At 41.3% G+C, this 20164-nt stretch overlaps 1 protein-coding gene across 19 annotated transcripts in view; it reads left to right on the top strand.

The window, feature by feature from the left end:
* The window catches only part of ADGRL2 (adhesion G protein-coupled receptor L2), a 579402-nt gene that overhangs the window by 537919 nt on the left and 21319 nt on the right, over positions 1 to 20164 (top strand). For 11 of the 19 annotated variants that reach the window (XM_029618020.1, XM_029618016.1, XM_029618010.1 and 8 more), the window contains 2 exons: positions 13150 to 13241; positions 16507 to 16675. In XM_029618020.1, coding sequence (XP_029473880.1) covers positions 13150 to 13241; positions 16507 to 16675 — 261 coding nt within the window. Of the gene's footprint in view, positions 1 to 13149; positions 13242 to 14796; positions 14842 to 15099; positions 15127 to 16506; positions 16676 to 20164 lie in introns of all 19 variants that reach the window. The other 8 variants (XM_029618004.1, XM_029618002.1, XM_029618003.1 and 5 more) reach the window with 2 other exon arrangements.

Raw genomic sequence — 20164 nt, 5'->3', positions numbered from 1 at the left:
GGGGGGAGGGGGCTAATTTTCAAACACTACATGCGGTGACGAGGTCAGGCCTCTCCCAGTGTACTCCAGTTAAGGAGCGGATGGAGGGAACTTCCCAACCCCCTACCGGCTGCCTCCCACCTCGCTACCACCACCCCCCCTCCGGTCCCTGGACCATCCCTTTCCTTTGTCCCGGCACTTCTGTGTATAACGGGAGTTACGTGCGTGGCCGGGCCCCTTTGAAAATGCGTGCAAAGCATGCAAGGCTCGGCCATGCACGTAATCCCCGTTTTTTTACGCGCGTGGCTGACTAAAAATTCAACCATATGCTGCTAAATATTGACCTCTTTATGCATAAGAAAGTGGCAGCAAGTCAGTTAAACAAAACAGAAAAAAAACACTAGTGTTTACTGATTATAACTGTACCACATATCCCTGTTTCCCTGCTGCTAGCCTACTGTAATCTGCAGACAGTTCAGTATCTTTGCATTTTACAACCACTGGGGCAGATTTTTAATCTTATGCGCGCGGGGGTACATTTGTGCGTGCTACCCGGCACGCACAAATGTACCCCTGATTTTATAACTGTTATAAAATCCGGGGTTGGCGCGCACAAGGGGGTCCACATTTGTGCACCTTGCGCGCGCCGAGCCCTAGGAGAGGCCCAATGGCTTTCCCCGTTCCCTCCGAGGCCGCTCCCCCCCCACCCCCCCTGCCCTATCTAAATCCCCCCCTACCTTTATTGCAGGAGTTACACCTCTGGCAGGCGTAACTTGTGTGCACCAGTCAGCTGTCTGTGCGCCAACCCCCGACACAGCCGATGTGCCGGAGGACTCGGGCCCGTTGGCCCACCCCTTTTTCAAAGCCCTGGGACATACGCAAAATAGGCTCGGCGCGTGCAGGGGTAGGTTTTAAAGGGTTACGTGCGTAACCCTTTGAAAATCTACCCCACTATGTGCAAACTGACAGAGAGAAATCTGATTACCAAAAGCTGGAGAATGGCTCTCCTGGTAGCAACAGGAGACAGTGCATAAGAATTTTTTTTTTCTTAAAATTGAGTGCTTCTCAAAGATAGAAGGTAGTAATGCTTATAACTTTTTATTTATGAAAATTTCAAATCTTACAGTCAAGACATTGCTTGTATGGAAACAATGCTATAGAATTAACAGGAAAAGGAGCCATCAACAAAACCATTACCCAGTTGTGAAAGCATTGCATAAACTCCATCCACAGGAAGGGGAGAAAGCAAGTTAAATCCAGAGGAAATACCTCCTAACAAATGAGAAAAAGTAATAACCGCTGAACATAGTTACAAACTCTCTTCCCCTAAATTGGCGAGAATGGAGAGTTAAATTACAGGAGAAGTAGCAGCTTTTGGCTAGGATGGCTCTGGAGGCTGAACTGCACCTTTTCTTTCACTAATAAATTGAGCAAGATGAGACTGATTGTAAAATGCATACTTGACCCCAGGAAATGTAACTATACACTGACACAGAAAATTCAACCAAAATAACCCCACCCCCCCACCCCGGGTTGCAAAACCCCTGAGTTAATCAACAAGAACCTCTTCCTCCTATGTTGCATGCACTTAGTTATGTCAGGAAACAGAGACTTAAAAATGAATAATAGTACATCCCTCTTATGAAAATAAATTTTACTAAGATAGTCTGAGTCTAAAAGCAGATTCTCAATTCATGTAAATGGAGCAATCACTTTGTCAAATGATTTTTCAAAAATATAAAACTGTTAAATTAGTGATATCCAGCAAAGTCTGAGCACTTATTCTCCTCATTCCTTTAAAAGAAAAGGACAGTATATAATATATTCTAGAAATAGGTGGACATGTTTTCTCAGGTACTTTCAGAACCTCAGTTAAATATATTTTTTAAATTAACTAGCCTGAGGTTCTTACATTGCACTACATTTTCCAGAGCTTCCCCTTATTATAGTAGCAAGTTGCCTTTAACCAAAGACTATCCCAAAACTTGTATATCTGACAGACCCTCATCTTGATTCTCGACCTTCTGTTTTACCAGAAGAATATCATTTTCACAATTATGGACATCAGTAACTAACCCCTGATATTGGGGCAAGAACTGAGCTATTTCAGTGGATAAAGAGGCAATTGCCTCCCAGATGCCTTGCAAAGTGATCCCTTTAGGATACAAAATTGGGGATTTACAGGCCAGGGTTAAAACTTGCTGGCTCACCAAACCTGGTCCAAGAACATTTCCTCAAAGGGAGACAGGCTCCAAAGATTACAAAGAAGTGGTCAAACCTCCAGCCCCTCTTGCTCAGCTGCTTCACAAATTTCTGCTGAAGCCACATGGACTTGCATCCAGGCTCCACTCCTCAGCTTCAGTGGGGAAAATATAATCTATCCACACCAATTCCAGGCTCATTTCCCACTACCAATCCCCTGACAGGGAGGTTCTCGACACTCCAGGGAGAGAGAAGTCTCAGCACCAAGGGTGAACATGGGGTGGGGGGATCTCCTCTCCCAGTGCTCCTGGTAATGCACCTCTGGAGGCCAACATCGAAGTCTTAGGTTCTAGTCTTTTCACAAATGAATCAAGGGGGCTGGTAAGGTTATGACTAGAGGCCACTGCTGGGTAAGCCTGTGTCTTCCCCTTCCTCTTCCTTATGTCAGAAAAATAAGCAATCTGAAGAACAATGCCACCTAGATCTCAGCTATGTTCAGCCATCTTGAAAGATCCCTAGAAGGCAACATTTTTATCTCATGTTTTTTGTCATTATCCTTACATATAGCCTATGCCAGGAGGAGTCATTTTGTGGTCAGTTTTAAAATATGTACCATTGATCGACATCCCATGGCCTCTCCCGCATTACAGGAGTGTATATTAACTTTCAGAAATAGGGTGGTGTACAAGTAAAGATATATCTTGTCACATTTTTCGTGGTACTCTAGGGTCAAAATAACAAAGGAGTTTAGTTTCAGAATGGGAATATGAACTTTTGTTAAGAGATTCTCAATCTGTGGTAGGTTGCTTTGAGAACTGTGGCAACTCCCTTTTTGCTCGGATCTCTGAAAAATCAGTAATGAACCAAGGCAAAATCCGTCTTGTTCAAATTTGAATTAAATCATTTTATGCAACTATATGTAAATAGAATATAGTAAGACTTGAAGAGAACATAGCCCATGGATAAGCAGTATGAAAATCTAGAAAGCAAATATTTTGTTTTCTTTAATGTATTTCCATGTCATCCTTTTCCATGTCAGATTCATATATAAAAAAATATTTAACCTTAGGAAAATAGATATTTTTTAAAGCCATTTCAAATGCCAAAATTGAAATATTGTCTGAGGCTATGCATATGTGTAAAATATGTATCATGTGTATTTGTCAAATTTGTAGGTATCTTCTTCGGACGAAGAAAATAACTTTTAAAGTAAACTGTTTTCTCTGTAGTGTCAGGATACCACGCATGTAGCAACCATGTGGTCTCCTGTAGAGTCTATAGAGAAGCTGCTGCTGGAGCTCACAGCCTCTGGTAGTTCAAGGGCTTTTGTAGCACAGTTAATGAGGAAAAACCAGAGCTTCCTCGTGGCTCTGACCATTCCCCAGGCGCACAGAGAAAACGTTTAATTTACTTTCTTCTCAAGCTCAACAATAAGGGGTCGTCATATGAAGCTAAGGCGAGAGAAGCTTAAAGGTAGTGCATACCTGAAAGACTTCCAGAGGAGCAAAAACAGACATGCATAGGAATAGACACCACAGGGACCTTAGTGGCAGAGGAAGGGAGAAGACCACAAATTGCTTAAGACATGTGACGGCACAGTAGGGAGGTACAAATGGGCAGACTGGATCAGGTCGAAGTGGTCCTTTACTGCCAACATCTTCTGTTTCTTTTAAAGGTATGAAGTGGTATAGTTTTAAATTATACCCTGCCTCTAGTGGAATTATTTCAACTCTGGCTTTTCCAATTGTTAAGATTGAATACTTCTTTTAATGGTCACAGTATGTAAGTAATGTAAGTAAGATAGATTCTGAAAGCACATTTTATCCTGCCCAGTAAATACAATACAGCATGATTCTGACTTGAAAGGATATCCCCTTCCTTTTAGGGATGACTTTCTGTGCCCCTGGAATATTTGCTGTCAAGAGTCATTAAATCTCAGCAGATAGAGGCAACCTAACATACATGTGGTCATTTAAAAAGCACTTTCTAACTCTTCGATTGTGGATCTGAGGAACCTATTTCATTAGCATTTGGCTTATATTGTGCAGCTTATGAACTGGTAAACATCCCTAGTCCCTTATAAATATAGTTATTACTATTATTTTAAATATCTGTTCTCTTTTTAGGCCCAGTTCCTTAATAACCAGTTCAGACCTTTAGAATAGAGGTGAAGGACATTTAATCTTATTGACCATGTTCAGTGAGAGTCCACTATTATTTACCGGCCATGACATTATTATCCTCTAGCAAATCATTTAGACTGCAAAGTGAAGGGCCTGTGGGAGCTGTACTCCCAACTTCAAAAAATGAAACAGCAGGTAGCAATCACACCACAGTTCCTGAGAGTAATTCTACTCTTGCAATTGCTTTGCCCTCTAATCGTCCCAGCAGAGAGTAAGAAGTGTAATAGTTGAAAACCATGCTTTGTATGCAGTGAATGACACAAGACTAGCAATGGTGATGTTGTAGCATACAGTATCCATTTGGTGATATGTAGGACTTTAATAATCATGAGCGTTCTAACCATTATTTTTGGATTGATATAACAAGCATGTGCTAAATTTTATCAAGTTATTAGTTAACATTAAAATAAAAAGATAATACAGTATGCTGAGTCCATATCCTAAAGTGCCTGTCCTGCAACCTCCAAATCCTCTTCAATTAAAGCACAAAAGCAGTATGCAAATTGTCCTACGGGCCCAAGTTGCATTGCAATGCAGTACTCTGTGGAAGATGCTTTCAGTTCCACCATTCTGTTTTTATCCATGCCTGTGGGCACCAGGGTTATTATAGCCATGAAAAAAGCATGTAAGTAATGAGTGGTGGTAAACCATTAGTATGCCTGAAATGCTTTAATGAAAGCTTAGATCATGACACGTCAGGAGCTGTTCTTATCATTTGGACAGCTCCATCTGCATCTTTAATAATTGATTCCATTCACTAGGAGTTCAGCTTGTGCACTCATTTAGAAGCCGGCTTCAGAGAACACCTCTCTAGTTGGCAGTCCCAGAGAGAAATGGGCCTTTGCATGACAAACGGAAAAGATCTGGAAATACAACTGCAATTTTAGAGCTCCATCCACCAGGTAACAAAAAAAAAAAAGCTCCAGGAAGGACAAAAAGGGTTGGTACATGTACAGTTCAGCTAGGTAACTTTAGAATGGTGTCCCTGTTCTTCTGTCTTATCATATCCATGTCAGCACTGCTAGCTGTGTGGAATGAATTTTAAACTGCCAAGTTCAGGCAGACATGATTCAATTGAGCTGGCTGTATAAAGCACAGTGCGCTTGCATAATCTGTGCTCAGAAAAAATCCAGGTCCTTTTGACTTTCCTTTTGACTTTTGTTTTCATGATTTTCATGGTATTTAAATAGTTAAAATTGGCTAGACCTTTTTTCAGCCAGAGCTGCAGAGGGGGGGGTTTGATCTTCAAATCCAATAAATAATATTAGCAGCATTTATAAATGTGCATGTCCCTGGTATAAGTATGGCCATACTTTATGAACATTGTCATTTAGAGTAGTGCTAAATATTTGTAACAATATTTTGAACTTCAGAATAGCTTATATGATATTGTACTGTTGTGAAACGGGTAAATAATATAAGGGTAGCTAAGACCAGGCCTTCATTTTGTTTGCAGAATTTTAAAATGCTTCTTGTGAATTGAATAGTGGAATAAATTTTGTGAATTTGCTTGACATTAAAATATTCACTCACTAAAAATTATTTTGCATTATTTCTATTATCTATATAATACATTTGCCACACTATACAATTTTGCTTAAAAAAAAAAATTAAAATAAGCTTCAGCGCGCTGCTCACGTGGCGTTTCCAGGGAAAAAGTGCTCCTTGAATGTTTGCCTGCTGGAGTGCTCAGCACTTCCATCAGGAAGATACATCTGCTGTAAGCTTTTTAACCTTTTTCGGCCTATCTTGCCATGCTCTGCAGCTGATCTGGCCCAGTTGAAATCTGCCCTTATCACATTTACAGCTGTTTGTGACCAGGTGTCTGAAGATGAGTTATCATAGACCTTCTTGAACACCATTTTTCCTTCAGGTAGACTCCACTCTTCTCCTATGGTGATAGTAATGACCATCTTTAGCAGGAAACCATAGTTGTTTTTGGAACCTGATATGCATACATCCCGCATGCCACCTATACTTATACCTATTAGCAGTCACTGCTACCTAGTTGGAAACATCAGCCCTGTTTTTGTTTTTTTGCTCTTATTCCTGGGTGATTGTTTTGTAATGCTTTTTTCTCTCTCAATTACAGATTTATCTGTACTAAAATGTGCTATAAAGCTATATTATGACTAAGCCCATTGAATGCCTTCAAAGGTCTTCACCTGAGATCATTTTAGAGTTCATTAAGTTGTGTTACTACATTGGTGGTATCAGAGTGGTATTGGCATGTTTCATGTCACATTTTTAAGCTCTAATTAAGAAGCACTGTCGCAAACCTAACATTTATTTCAGATGAAAGCTCTCAAGCAGGAAAGGTAGCACAGTTTATTCCATTTTTTTGTTATGGCAATTTCTTTGGTATGATAAATACAAATCTAGACCAGAAAGCACTTTTTTGAGCACTTTGAAATCTTAAAGCAGCTACAGCACTATTTGTATGTGATCATGGAGAAAACTGACTTTTAATAGAAGTAAAGTCGTGCACAAATTATCAGTCTTTGCTGACTAGATTGAAAAATGCCACTTCTGTATTCACATTTTCTAACAAGTTGAAACATGTATGTGAAAGATGTCACGGCTGAGGCGGCTGACAGCTGATGTGGATTAGTTTCAATAGCCTGGAAATCTCTCTCTTATTGTGGTGTTTGTTTGTTCGTTGCATGGTTTTATACTTCTTGGTCCACCCCTCTTTCTGTGGGAGAAACTTGAGTATCTGTGATTTCTGTCGCCCTTTGATTTTTGTATTGTGAAGTAAAAAATGATGGCACACCCAGAATCTTAAACACCTGAGTATCCTACTTAGAAAAGCTATTTTTTGCTAAGAATTTTAAAAAAATGCCTTTCTTTTTTCTATGAAAGCCCATGGGTGTGGCAAGCTGGGGATGTGTTTTCCAAAGGCCACATTTCATAAGTTCTATACAGTTCTTATGTTCTAATTTCCTACTTGTAAAAGTGGAGAGAGTACAGCTGAAGTCCTCTCATTTCTTTCCAGCTGATGAAATATCTGCACTTTCTGATTTTGTTTTTCTGTTTATTTTGCTTTTTTTTTTTTTTTTTGAGGGGAGCATTGATATGAAGAGGGAAATGTTTTTCGAATACTTTTGGCTTGAATCTGTTACTGTTGGTTGTTTTACTGTTGGGAGGGTGGGAGGGGATTTTCAAATAGCCCATGTGCTTGCAAAACACATGGATGCTTTTAATGCATGTACTGGACACCAGCTTTTAAAGAGAGAACACAAGTACTTCTCTTTCAAAGTTAGCATAAAAGTACATACCATAAAAGCACCCACATACTCTGCACCTTCTCCATTGTGCAGATGGCTGAGAGGGATATAATAGCACATGTGTGCACACTTTTTCTGGGCCTCCCACCACCCCCTTCTGAAACCTAAAATACCTCTTGGAACACCACCTCCGAATCCAGCTGAAAGTGCGCACGCTGAGAGGTCATAATATACTTTTAGCCAAGCTGAGGAGGCCAGATTTTAGCAAAGACCCAACTTTTCTGGATAAATGGCTTTGCCAGTTGTCCTCACAGTGTGGTTCTGAAAGTTTGCTCACATGTCATTAATTTAATCTATTATTAATATCCATATGTTATAGGTTATATGCTAAATGCAATATGTTATACGTTATATGTTAAGAAACGCTGTTCCATGTAACGCCTTTTGTGCGAAAGTTTTGTTATATGTAAACCGACCTGATTCGATACTTGTATTGAGAATGTCGGTATATAAAAATCCGAAATAAATAAATAAATAAATGTCTGCTCCTGTGTAATATTTTGCCGGATTACAAATGCATTAATTTTATAATCCGGAAAAGATCAGTTTGAAAACGAATCAAATAAGTTTTTACAAAGCTAAAATATAAACTGTACATTTTCAAGAATGCATTCCAATAACACATCAATAAATATGTAGACTCTGCTACTAATTCACCTATTCACATAGCCCAAAAAAAGGCAAACACAAAGTCCACATGAAAAAGAACTACCTCATATATGGTCCAACAAACTTACCCCAACAGATCAGAAATAACCACTAGTTCTGGATAGCAAATCGGTCACTGTTTATCATAATTCAGACCCTGACCCCTCTCCCAACCTCCCAAAATATGTTTTAATGCCAAACCAGACGGATTCCCCCCAATCCAAAACCTTTTGGAAAAAGAAAACCCTGCTAGCTGCGTTCACACCACCAACAACATATACCCAGATTGCTTTGCCCACAAAATATACTGAATGATTTCATTGTCTGGTACTGGGCCCCCTTCCCCCCCCAACCCAACCTTTAGCATGCTAGAAACAGAAAACAGCACTTCTTCCTTTGGCATAAGATGCCCAAGTTGTTGGAGCCACTGAAGAGCTAATGATTTCCCACACTGCATCAGGCCAAGATGCCAGAGATATTTTGGAACTGCTGCTCCTACCTCGGCTGCCTGAGGGACACAAACACCGAAAGATGACCCACTTGCAACAAGAAGGGGCACCAGCAATTGAGTTCACCACCTGGAACATTTCTAGCTGTCACAGTGATATTCCACCAAAGACAAAGCAACACTAACTCCTGCAGTAAAGCAGACACGCGCTCACATTTAGACAAATTCCTATTGATTACTTCTACCACTTCTCGATTATCAGACCAAAACAAAACCACCTTATCTCTCAGACTCTGACCCCATAGCGCCAAAGCTACTACTATGGGGAACATTTCCTAGATAATTGTTTTTGACAATCCCCGACTCCACCCACCCAGCTGTCCAGTGCTCCATGCATCACGCCCTAACCCCACCCCAAAACCTTTTGCACCTGCTGCATCAGAATACAGGTCAAGGTTGATCACCTGCATCATACACACCTCGTTGAATGACTCAAGATAAGTATTCCACACTCCACGTTTATCCTGGATTCTCTTAGTTACGCAAATAAAACGATCAGCCAACTTTTACTCCCACTGTCAAAGCTGAAAACCTTCTAATAAACACACGTTCCATTAGAATTACTCTGCACAAACTATTCAGCGAACCATTCAATGATTACAACTGCCAAAGTGTCACTTTTTAGCTAAGCGCACCAACTTTACCAGTTTCTGAAACATTCACACGGTGCCTTCCAACAACCTAGACACCATGCTTTCTGAATCTAACTCTATCCCTAAAAATATAAGTATCACAACAGGTCCTTCCATCTTGCTATGCGCTATTAGAATTCCAAGATTACCAGCAGGCTCCAAAATTCCCGACAAAAGCTCCATGCATGTACTCTCCCTGCAGGGCCCACAAATAATTCATCCAAATAGTGTATCATGATAGAGCCTGTGTTCTGCTCAGTTACCCACCGTACAAAGGTACTGAATGCTTCAAATAAGGTGGAAGATACCACACACCCCATAGGCACAAAATAGTTCACGAAATATTGTCCCTGAAAAACAAAGCCCAATAAATGGAAACTGGCCAGATGATTCAAAAGCAACCAGAATGCGGACTCAACGACTGCCTTTGGCAATAACACACCCTACTCACCCTTCTAACCAATGAAACCACTGCATCAAAAGACACATAACAGACCAAGCATTTATCTTTTGGAACAAAGTCATTTACCAAAGAACCAGAGAGGAACAACAGATTCAATATCAGTTTATTTCCCTGCCTCTTTCTTGGAAACCACTGCAAGCAGAGTCAAATGCATCAATTAAAACCATGGCACATCAAAAGGCCTCGTGATCTGACCCAAGCCCAGCTCAGTCTCCGATTTGGCCCTAATCACTTCCGCGAAATGACTCGCTGCCCTAGCATTTAGATTGGATCCCCCATACCCCAGACCCTCATACGGTATCCAGAACCCTCCCCCCTCAAACCCTTCCCTTAGTAACGCCGTTGCTATTTTATTCGGATACTTGCGCTACCAACCCAACATGGCCTCAAGACTAACCGACGACAAAGCTTACTCCAACAAAATCTCACAATTTGGCACCTCTGCTGGCCCCTGCTGCAGGTTGTTTACTACACTGGGTAGCCGAATGCCCTGCTCTGCATACCGAGAAGACATGCCAAATCTTGCAATCTGGGAAGAGACACACTGATATTGAATCTCGCACACGTCTGAATTACCCACTGAGGCCTTTTCATTACTCCCGGGTTTGCTGGCACCTCCCATGTCATTAAAAGAACTCTCCTGAGTCTCTCCACTCCCCACCTTGCTCCCGCTTCTATGTCCCTAATTGGTCATTTATGTGAGCCACAAGTTAATATCTTGCGTGCTCCAGGTCATGAAACAATTCCCTTCCATTTTGTCTCCGGAACCTTTCATCGTAATTTAACCATGCCCAACCTTCATAATCCTTAAAAGCCCCTAGTAAACTGTCAGCATAGGTTAACAGTGCACCTTATTGTGAAGGGTCAAAGTGACCTACAACATTTGCCAGGTGCAAAAATCACCTCACCTAATTAACAATGTTCCTAGGTACCTTCTTTATTGTACACTCTTCTTTGCTCTTCTTTTTTACCTTCTTCCCTTTCTTGATTCCCCACCTGCCTTCTAAAGGTTTGAAAATATCAAAATATTTCCACTACTTGATCTTTCTTCTCAACCCTGAAGATACACTTTCCAACAATTCCATCAACACTATTAGCACCGGATGCCCCAGGTTCAGCCCAGATCCATCCCCTGCAGAACCCCTATCTCCAGCCTACATCTTATACAATGATCCTGATGAGGAAGAAGATTCCTCCTCCTCTTCCTGTTCTCAACTTCCCCTTGTGTACCCTCAGAATCCCATCTCCCCTTCTCACTGACTGCCTGCCTGGCTCCTTCCGCATGTGCACCAGTCACCATCGATTCCTGCAACTGCTCAGATTCCCTGGGCCTAACAGCTTTCCTTGTACCTGAATCTTGAGATTTCCATGCTTCCTACTGCGATGTCCGCAGTTGGTCTGTTCCCTCCAAAGGATCTTGAACAACAGCACAGGGCCCACAAAGCTGCGTGCAAACAGCGAGTCCCACCCTTACCCATCTAGCCATCGAAACTTGATCCCAAACTCTTCCATGTTGAAAAGCTCCCTTCCCCCATCCCCCATGGATAGACATCACCCATACCCTCCCATGCACCTTCTTCTAACCCCCCAACACGCACACTGAACCCATCTTACCTGAAACCCCCCCGACCCATTCCCCCCATCCCATTCTGCCCTACTCCTCCAATATGGCCCCTCATGTCCAGAACCAGTACCATAAGCCCCAAAAGGATATCCTGCCCCGCCACTGAAAACACTCCCATCCACCTCTCCAGTCTGGAAAATTATAATATCCCCTTCGCTTGGGACTGGCATGCCCCCCATACTCCAGCAAAAGCAACACCAGACCCTCCCTCCATGTCCACCCCTCATATCCTTCAACTGCAGTAAAAGAACCCCGCAGCAGGAAAAGCCCCACCCTCCATACCAGGCTCACCTGCAGCCATCTCATCATCCACCATATCAGGCCTGCCCACCTTTGCAGCCTTGCCCTTCCCCATATTTCCCTTCATTAAGTCTTTTGCTGTTACCCCTTTTCCTCCTCGGCTTTGCTCATCAGCAGCTGCTCTGTCATCCCTCACACTGCATACTCAACCTCCCATTCGCACCAGAGACCAAACCCTGGGGTCCAACTTCCTCCTCAGTCTGACTCTGTGCAATCTGTGATGCTCCTTCCTGCTTCCCAGAACCAACTGACCCTAGTGCAGACCCGCATGACTGCTCACTGCCTTTCCAGCTTCACACTCTCGCAATGGGCAGCAACCTGCTCTCCCCCCCAACACACACCAACAAATGCCTCCCTGATTTCACCAGCCTTGGACCTGCCCCCTATCTGGCTATTCATGACACCCAGCGAGACCCCCCCAACGACTCACCACTTGTTGTAACCACTCCGCCACTGCTCCACCTTTGGAATCGCTGTCCTTGTCAGCTCCAGTCGATGATGGCAGCCCCTCCATGTGCTCACCTACTTCTCTACCCTCGCGGGACCTAACCGAGGCTAATCACCGCTGAAAAGAAAACAAAGAAAAAACAATGCCTGGGAAGCAAAAATAACATGCAACTGAGGTAACCTAATGGCTTCTACTGAAAAAGCACCAGATGAACCCTTACCCTCTCTCCCTTACCCACATCATCTAAGCGCTGCTAATCCCGAAGCTCCATGGAAAACAGCAACATGCCCAGACTGTTACCAGGGCATCCATTCCCATACCATGAGCATAGCAAGTGAGCAAAAAGGGAGGGGTGGGCCTGCCTGTCCTGCCACCATGTTAATGACATGTATATATGCAAAGATTTCTAACTAATGGGACATTAGTGACGGCATGTTAATGACGGTAGGGTAGACCACACCTCCTAGCCTTAAGCTAACCGAAAACTGCAGTTATGTAAATTTAGAGATTGCCATAACGAAATACTTGACAAGATCCTGCAGAGAATTATTAGAAATGCAAAATATGAAACATAGTAGAAGTTCTAACTATTCTATATATTGATCACTGGGCCACGCGCTCTTCACACAGAGACCTTTTTATGTTAATGCTGATGTAATTTAGTCTTTGTTATTCAATTATAAACATCTCCCACGCTGCAGACTATGCACTTGTGGAGCTTGCAGCTATTTACATATTTTACTAATTGTTTTTATAACACAGCCTATGAAGGGCCACTCAGAACTGAGTAAATATAATTTGCCAACAGGTCATGATTGTATTGATGATGTCCTCATTACTCAACCTGTAACATCAAGTGTCTTGTGTTTTGACAGCTGAATGTGATCTTCCTGGTGATCACGTTGTGTAAAATGGTGAAGCACTCAAACACTTTGAAACCAGACTCCAGCAGGTTGGAAAACATTAAGTAAGTGGCATTTGTTCAAGTCTGAGGGCTCTTTCTGATTATTTTCTGATTACTGAACTGATTGGAAGCTAGTCTCCATTGGAAACACATGACTTTTGTCTCCCAGTAACAGCAGATGTCAATTAGGCGCACAAGCTGCCAGTCCTGCTTTTGTCATATTGTTACCACAGTGTTGTGGGCGCTGGTCAGTCTTAGATCATTTCTTTCTTGAAAGGGTGCCAGGAAATTGCTGCAGCGACTTCAGAAAAATTCCGGAGCAATGTGGTAATTTCGTTTGCATTTAAATTGCAGTTAAAAATGATGTTCCCATCCACCAGGCTGGTATGATTATGTTCCGTTTGTTTTGTTAAATGACTTTTTGATTTATGGATTCTGAGCAGTTTCCCCTTGTAATCCTCTTCTCCTAAGAGTATTGACTCTATTACTATTGTTAACTTGTAGATTATCTGTTGTTTTCACACTAATTGAACAAATGTTTACTTTAATCTGACTGCAATATGAAAAGTGCAGTATCCCTTTCAAAGAGAAATAGCAGTGTTCTCTAATTACAATAAAAATATTGACAGCAGTTGCTTCGTGCATAGCCCTTTGTATGTGGTAAGTATGTCACTATTGAAGTTTTATAAGACTGTCCATGCTTGGTCAAAGGCTTGGTGAAACTGGAATTTGAAAACGTATGAAATATAACTCTTATTATCCCACTCATATAATTGTCTTGCTTTCCCTTTGTTAACCATTTTTATTAAAAGTTTAGCCCTCCCCCCCCCCCCCCCCCGGCAATGTCTGCCCTTTATTTTTCAAACCCTATATATAGCGCAAAAACGACTTGCGAATTTACAAAACAGATTCTGCAGCACCTCAGTAGAAACTAACTTACGCCTAGATTTTCTAAAGTACCGCAGCGTCATGAATCGCACGGCACAGGGGGGCGAAGCGGGGGCGGACCTGCGATAGCCAGCAGTGATCGCACCTCCGCGGTGCGATCGCTGCCGCTTTCGCACTCAATAGCGCCATCATAAAAGATGGTGCTATTGGGCGCGAAATTGGAAGCGAAAAGGCTCCTTACTTTTCGCCGTCCATGCTGTCTTCACGGCGTCCGCCCCGACGACTCCTCTTCCGGGGCAGACGCCGCCCTGACTCTGCCCCTTTTTAGCTATTGCACGCGAAAAGGGGCTTTTTGTGTGTGAAAAGTCCCTTTTCGCGTGCGCTAGCTTTAGAAAATGACCCCCTTAGTCTGTGGCTTTAGTTGCACTTCTGTGCAGTTAGAATTGTAAACATATGTGTGTGTGCGATTTCAGGTTTCCATTTTACCATCCCTGATAGTCTGTCTTTGAAGGATGGTGCAACAGAGACAATACTAGGTTTTCAGTGTGTCTAACAGATTTGCCAAAGATGTAAATGCAGGCAGCGATATTTCTAGACTTCAAGAATTCCAGACTAGACATTGAAGGTAGAATAGTACCAGCTTCATTGCATGTTGCATGATGAGAGAGCGCTAATCTTTAGCATCTCTCTTTTCTTCCTTTTCCTGTCTTTTTCTCTTCATCCACACCAGTAATTACCGTGTTTGTGATGGCTACTATAATACGGACTTACCTGGGTAAGAGAGAACCCTCCATTAACAAATTTATAGCATGATTTTCTTATTTTTATAACTTGATCAGTATTATAAATAGCCTTCCAATAACTAATTTGGAATTAATTTTCTAATCTATTTTACACCTATTTTATATTGTTTGCAATCGCTTTCTGTATTTTCTAATTTCCAATAGTTTACCTAAATTATAAAACTGCTTTCCTTCTCTTTCAGTTCTGTCTAATAATTTTGTTTCTCTTTTCTGCTTATAATGCTTTCTAGCTATGAAGATAATAAGCCATTTATCAAGTAAGATCATTAGTCAGATGTGGAATGTTCTAACTCAAAATTGCCTTTCCTCCTCATTCTGTGCCATTTTTCTAGAATTCCTTTCAACCATTTGCAAAGGACCTTTTGACTTTTTTTTTATACTATCCATGTTTTCCCATGCTTCAGCTAATTTCTTTACCTTGCACAGAACTTCTATCTTAAATTAGGGTAGTTATTAGACTCTAAAGTTTAGGATCTTGGCTATGATCTCTGCTTTCTGCATTTCCAAGTGATGCATTACTTTTTGTCTTTCATGAGAAGCACCAATAACGTTGAGGAATCACTCAGTGATTAAATGCTTTGTTAAGCAGAAAGGAAGTTAGAAATATTTAGGTCTTGTGTTGGTACATTAGCATTTTAAAGCAGTTTTGACATAAAGTACAGTTTGGGAGCAAAATAAACAATCAGCTTTATTGCTACTTACACCCAGATGCTAAATACAATAATATATTACAGTCAATGAAAGGTTAAACTCAGTATTTATTTTGTGTGCAAACAGAATAAAAATCAATTGCAACAACTTTTTATCATGTCCATCCACCAAAATCTGCAGCAACTGAGTTGTCAATATACATCGAACCTAGTGGTAAGGATGTTCTTCCACTTGGGTTCTACAGCATAAAATCATTCACTGCCTGGTACAGATTGAAATCTCAGACTTCTCAGACGTTTCTTGTGTTATTAAAACCTAAACCAGACAATACAGTGGGGAAAGTTAGGGATTCATGTTCATTTGTGATCCCAAAAATCAAAAGCTGTACAGAATGCTTTGTCTTTGAAAAACCCAGCTTGGTCAATCAGATTGTAGTTTCAGGTATTTGGTTTTCAAGCTTGCCAAGTCAAGTCATATAAGTTAAAATGGCCCTACTGGATGACCTCCCCTACCCCTCTATCCATGGGTATATGCCACTAAAATGTATCACATCTAAGAATGGAGACAGTAGCTTTGAGAAGTTATTTTTGCTGTAGTTCAGAATCTTCTTCCAGATGCTCTCTTAACATCACCACCTCCTTCAGTGAGGATATCTAAGAGCTGCAGTGGTAATGTTAAGTTTGTTAATCAGTATAAATGTTTGCCATGGGGCACTGCAGCAGAGTGAAGAAGAGGTCACTTATTACACTCCACATTCTAACCTGTGGAAGTAATTTTGAATATATTTTTAGTGCTACATATATGCATGGAGGGAGTTTCAACTTTAGCTGTTTTTGTTCTGACCTAAGATGAACTACCTCTTGAAGCAACTTTTACAGCTGAGGTTTCTGTCTGTATCAGGTCCAATAATGAATACTTATCCAAATTACTGTGATGTATGTGTGTTATCATCTGCAGTACTCCTAATCACAGTTTTCTCTTTTTAGGTCTTGGGTCCTTGGTGCTTTTGGTCTCTTGTGTCTTCTTGGACTAACATGGTCATTTGGTCTACTCTTTATCAATGAGGAAACTGTTGTGATGGCCTATCTTTTTACAGTCTTTAATGCTTTCCAAGGAATGTTTATCTTCATTTTCCATTGTGCTCTTCAGAAGAAAGTAAGTTTTGGAAAAAAACAGGTGTTTTGTGACTGAAAATTACATGAAGAAATAACATGAGTGCCCTGCTGCCAAAACAAAACTTGAGCTCTGCTTAAATTTTTTTTTTCCGATCCGGTAAATTTATGCAGACTGTTTCTAGGCCCATTTTCCAGCTTTTCTATGCTATGCATTAGAGATGTGCAATTGTTTTTGCCGAATTGGACTATTTCAAAGAAATATTTCAAAGAAATAGTCCAATTTGGCACGGGTCGGAGGACCCGAATCCTGAGACTGATTGAACCTCGGGGAAAATTTGTTGTTTGGGTTAGCGTTGGGGGGGAGGGGCACCTTTATTTAAAAAAAACAAAAAACAAAAAAAACTCACCCAACCTTTAAAATTTAGTTATTTACAACCCCCCCACCCTCTGGACCCCCCAAAAAACCTGCCTAAAATCTGTGGTGGTCCAGCGGGGGTCCTGGGAGTGATCTCCTGCTCTCAGGCCGGCAGCCAGTAAACAAAATGGCGCCGGTGGCCCTTTGCCCTTACCATGTGATGGGGCTGACCAATGGCACGGTAGCCCCATCGAATGGTAAGGGCAAAGGGCCATCAGCGCCATTTTGTTTACTGGCTGCCGACGGCCCGAGAGCGGGAGATTGTTCCCAGGACCCCCGCTGTACCACCACAGATTTTAGGCAAGTTTTTGGGGGGTCCAGAGGGTGGGGGGTTGTAAATAACCAAATTTTAAGGATTGGGTGTTTTTTTGGGGGGAGAGGGGGGTTTCGGCGAAAATTGCTGAGAAAAAGACCCGATGGAAAACAAAGTTTTCCATGGGTTGGCTGACATGTAGCCCGACCCGAGATACAAAAACGAAGCACATCTCTACTATGCATACCGTATCTTGTCATTTTAAACCCGGGACATTAGAAATTTTGTCTATGCATGCAGGATTTGGAAACCAAAGAAAGAGTACCTCTTTATTTCTTCCTCTTATACTTCATTTTTCTTAGATTAAGTGGAGTCAGCATAAGTGATAATAAAGTATCAGTCAAGTGTGAAAGAGCTAAACCCACAGCAGGAAGATTTATACTTAAAAAAAAAATAAAAATTTCTAAGCTGCCATTTAGGGTTTTCAAAGTTACCATGCTTTTTACTGGATATCGACCTGTCCTTGTCTACATGTATAATGTGGTCTTTTTATTCTGTTATTATGAGCTGGTCACTAAATTGAACTGAGAAATAGAATTGTGAAAGTGAAAACTATTATGTTTTCAGTCCTGACAAGATCATAGTGCTGTTACTTCCATCAGTTTTGAACAAGCTGTAATTTAGAGATAATGGCAGTGGAATGTCCTATACTGACAGATAATGTGCATTCATAGCAACATAGGCATGAGGCAAAACCGACCCTGGAGGGTGTTATTTGGGCAAAATACAGTTTTGATTGCTATTGTCTGTTACATTGTGTTTCAGAGCAGTTAATAACCATTAATAGTCTGACACTTTTTTTCTTGAGGTTCCGTATATCATTTAATGATGTACCTCTGTTTTCATTGCTCATACTGTGTATATTCTTATGAACATATATGTCCTTATTCTGATGAAAAAGGCCTAGATTGTTTTCACTGATAAGTAGGATATAAGCAAAATTTTACTAGAATGCCATTTAGTTATATAATCATTTTCGTGCATCCTGCTGTTATGGTACTATCCTGGGTGGTCTGCATATTTAAATAACACTGACATATTCAGTACATGAGCAAAGCTTAGAAATGGTACCATTCATATGCATGCCAGTTGCATGCTGTTTTGAAAACGTACCATTGTTGTTAGTACTAATTTTGTAAAGGTGGTTTAATATGAGTAGGATAGAAGAGTACTTTCATAACTATATAAAGATGTAATAGTTTTTATTATTTGGCGTAGCCACCAACCTTGTTTAATTAGAAAATTCTCCCAAGGGCAGGGTACTATAAAATAGCATGGCAGCCCATAATCAGGGATTATTAGCAGCTTGACGCAGAATAAGGTACACAGCAATTTAACTAAACTTTAAAACAATATTAATGACTATTTTAGATAAATACTACTAATCTTTCAAACACAGTAAACCTAACATGAAATAAATACACAAGCATCTCAAACCAAATACTATGTTGTAGTAGCAGTTTTATCAATCAAAAATGGGGCACGGGCAGATTATCACAGTTTAATTCAGAGTATGTTTTCTGGTGGTGAGTTTAGCTTTAAAGGTCTGATGAAAGAGCCTAAAACTGGGTTAGGCATTCATTTGGTAGAGCTCTTCTTTTTTTTTTTTTTTTTTTTGCAAAATCATTTTTATTGTGAAGACTTGCAATTCCACAAGCACAGAAGAGGTACAGAGATGTGACCAACAGTTAAACATTCCAGACAGTGGTCATGCAAATCCTCATTTAAACAGTAATTTCCCCACTTGTAAGCAAACGAAACACCCCAAACTTCAGTACACACAATCGCTACAGTCATACCAGACACACCCTATGCATTCCCCCGAACCATATCCTCACCCACCAACAGATGCATCCTCACCCCCTTCCCCCGACTGATCCAGGAACCACCTACAGATACGGTATCTATCGAGAAAAAGCAGAGAGGAGCAATCAGCATATGCCGGCTCATGGCTTAGGTTTGTCTAAAGCAATGAAATAGCACTGACTTCGGTAACCCGCTGCTATCAAGTGACCTTGAAAATCTGAGGAAAGCAGAGTGTGGTATATAACCCAACAATCAGCATATTTGTTGTCCATTATCTTGGGTGTGCATGGATATCCCAGTTGTTCCAACAACACCCTGTCCATCATACGATGATGCCAGGCCACAACTGGTGGAGCTTGTAAGGGATCAGTCCAAGCAGTAAGGAAGTACGTCCCGCTAACAAAATGGCAATCCTACCAAAGCAATTTGGACCCCCTATACACGTGTTAGCGAGCGCGTGTGGTCTGGCCAGGAGAAGAGCTGCTGACAGTTGGAGAGGTACCTGGATATATTTAGCAATACAATCCAATATCTGAGTCCAGAATAAATCCAAGGTCGGGCAAACAATTAACCAATGAGTCATGTTGCCCTCTGCTTGGGTACATTTAATGCATGCCAGGGAAGGAAGGCGACCCATATGAAAGCGCCGCATATTGTGTGATACAAAATTCTGAAATGAAGATCTCGGAGACCACTGTCTTTCACTCGTTTATGTAGAGATGTAAAGCAGGAAGTAAGGAACTTTGTAGATATATCCGTAGCGCAGAACTTTGACCGGTATGCGGCCAGACGGTCAAGGTGTGGTGCCGACCACTTGCTTTTAAGGAGTCCATCCAGCCTTTGATGGAATTGTGCAAATACGCAGTGTCAAACAGAGTTGGCGAAAGCGACTTCGCGAGAAAATTCCTTCTGTTGCCACTGAAAGGCCTGCAGGTAATGTCTCATTTGAAGATAGGCAAAGAAAAACTTATGTGGTAACTGATAATTTTTAACTA

This window comes from Rhinatrema bivittatum, chromosome 10, assembly GCF_901001135.1.
Source record: "Rhinatrema bivittatum chromosome 10, aRhiBiv1.1, whole genome shotgun sequence".
In the NCBI taxonomy this organism is placed as follows: domain Eukaryota; kingdom Metazoa; phylum Chordata; class Amphibia; order Gymnophiona; family Rhinatrematidae; genus Rhinatrema; species Rhinatrema bivittatum.
Note: the sequence above shows the minus strand (reverse complement) of the source record. Positions and strands in the feature narration are given on the sequence as shown.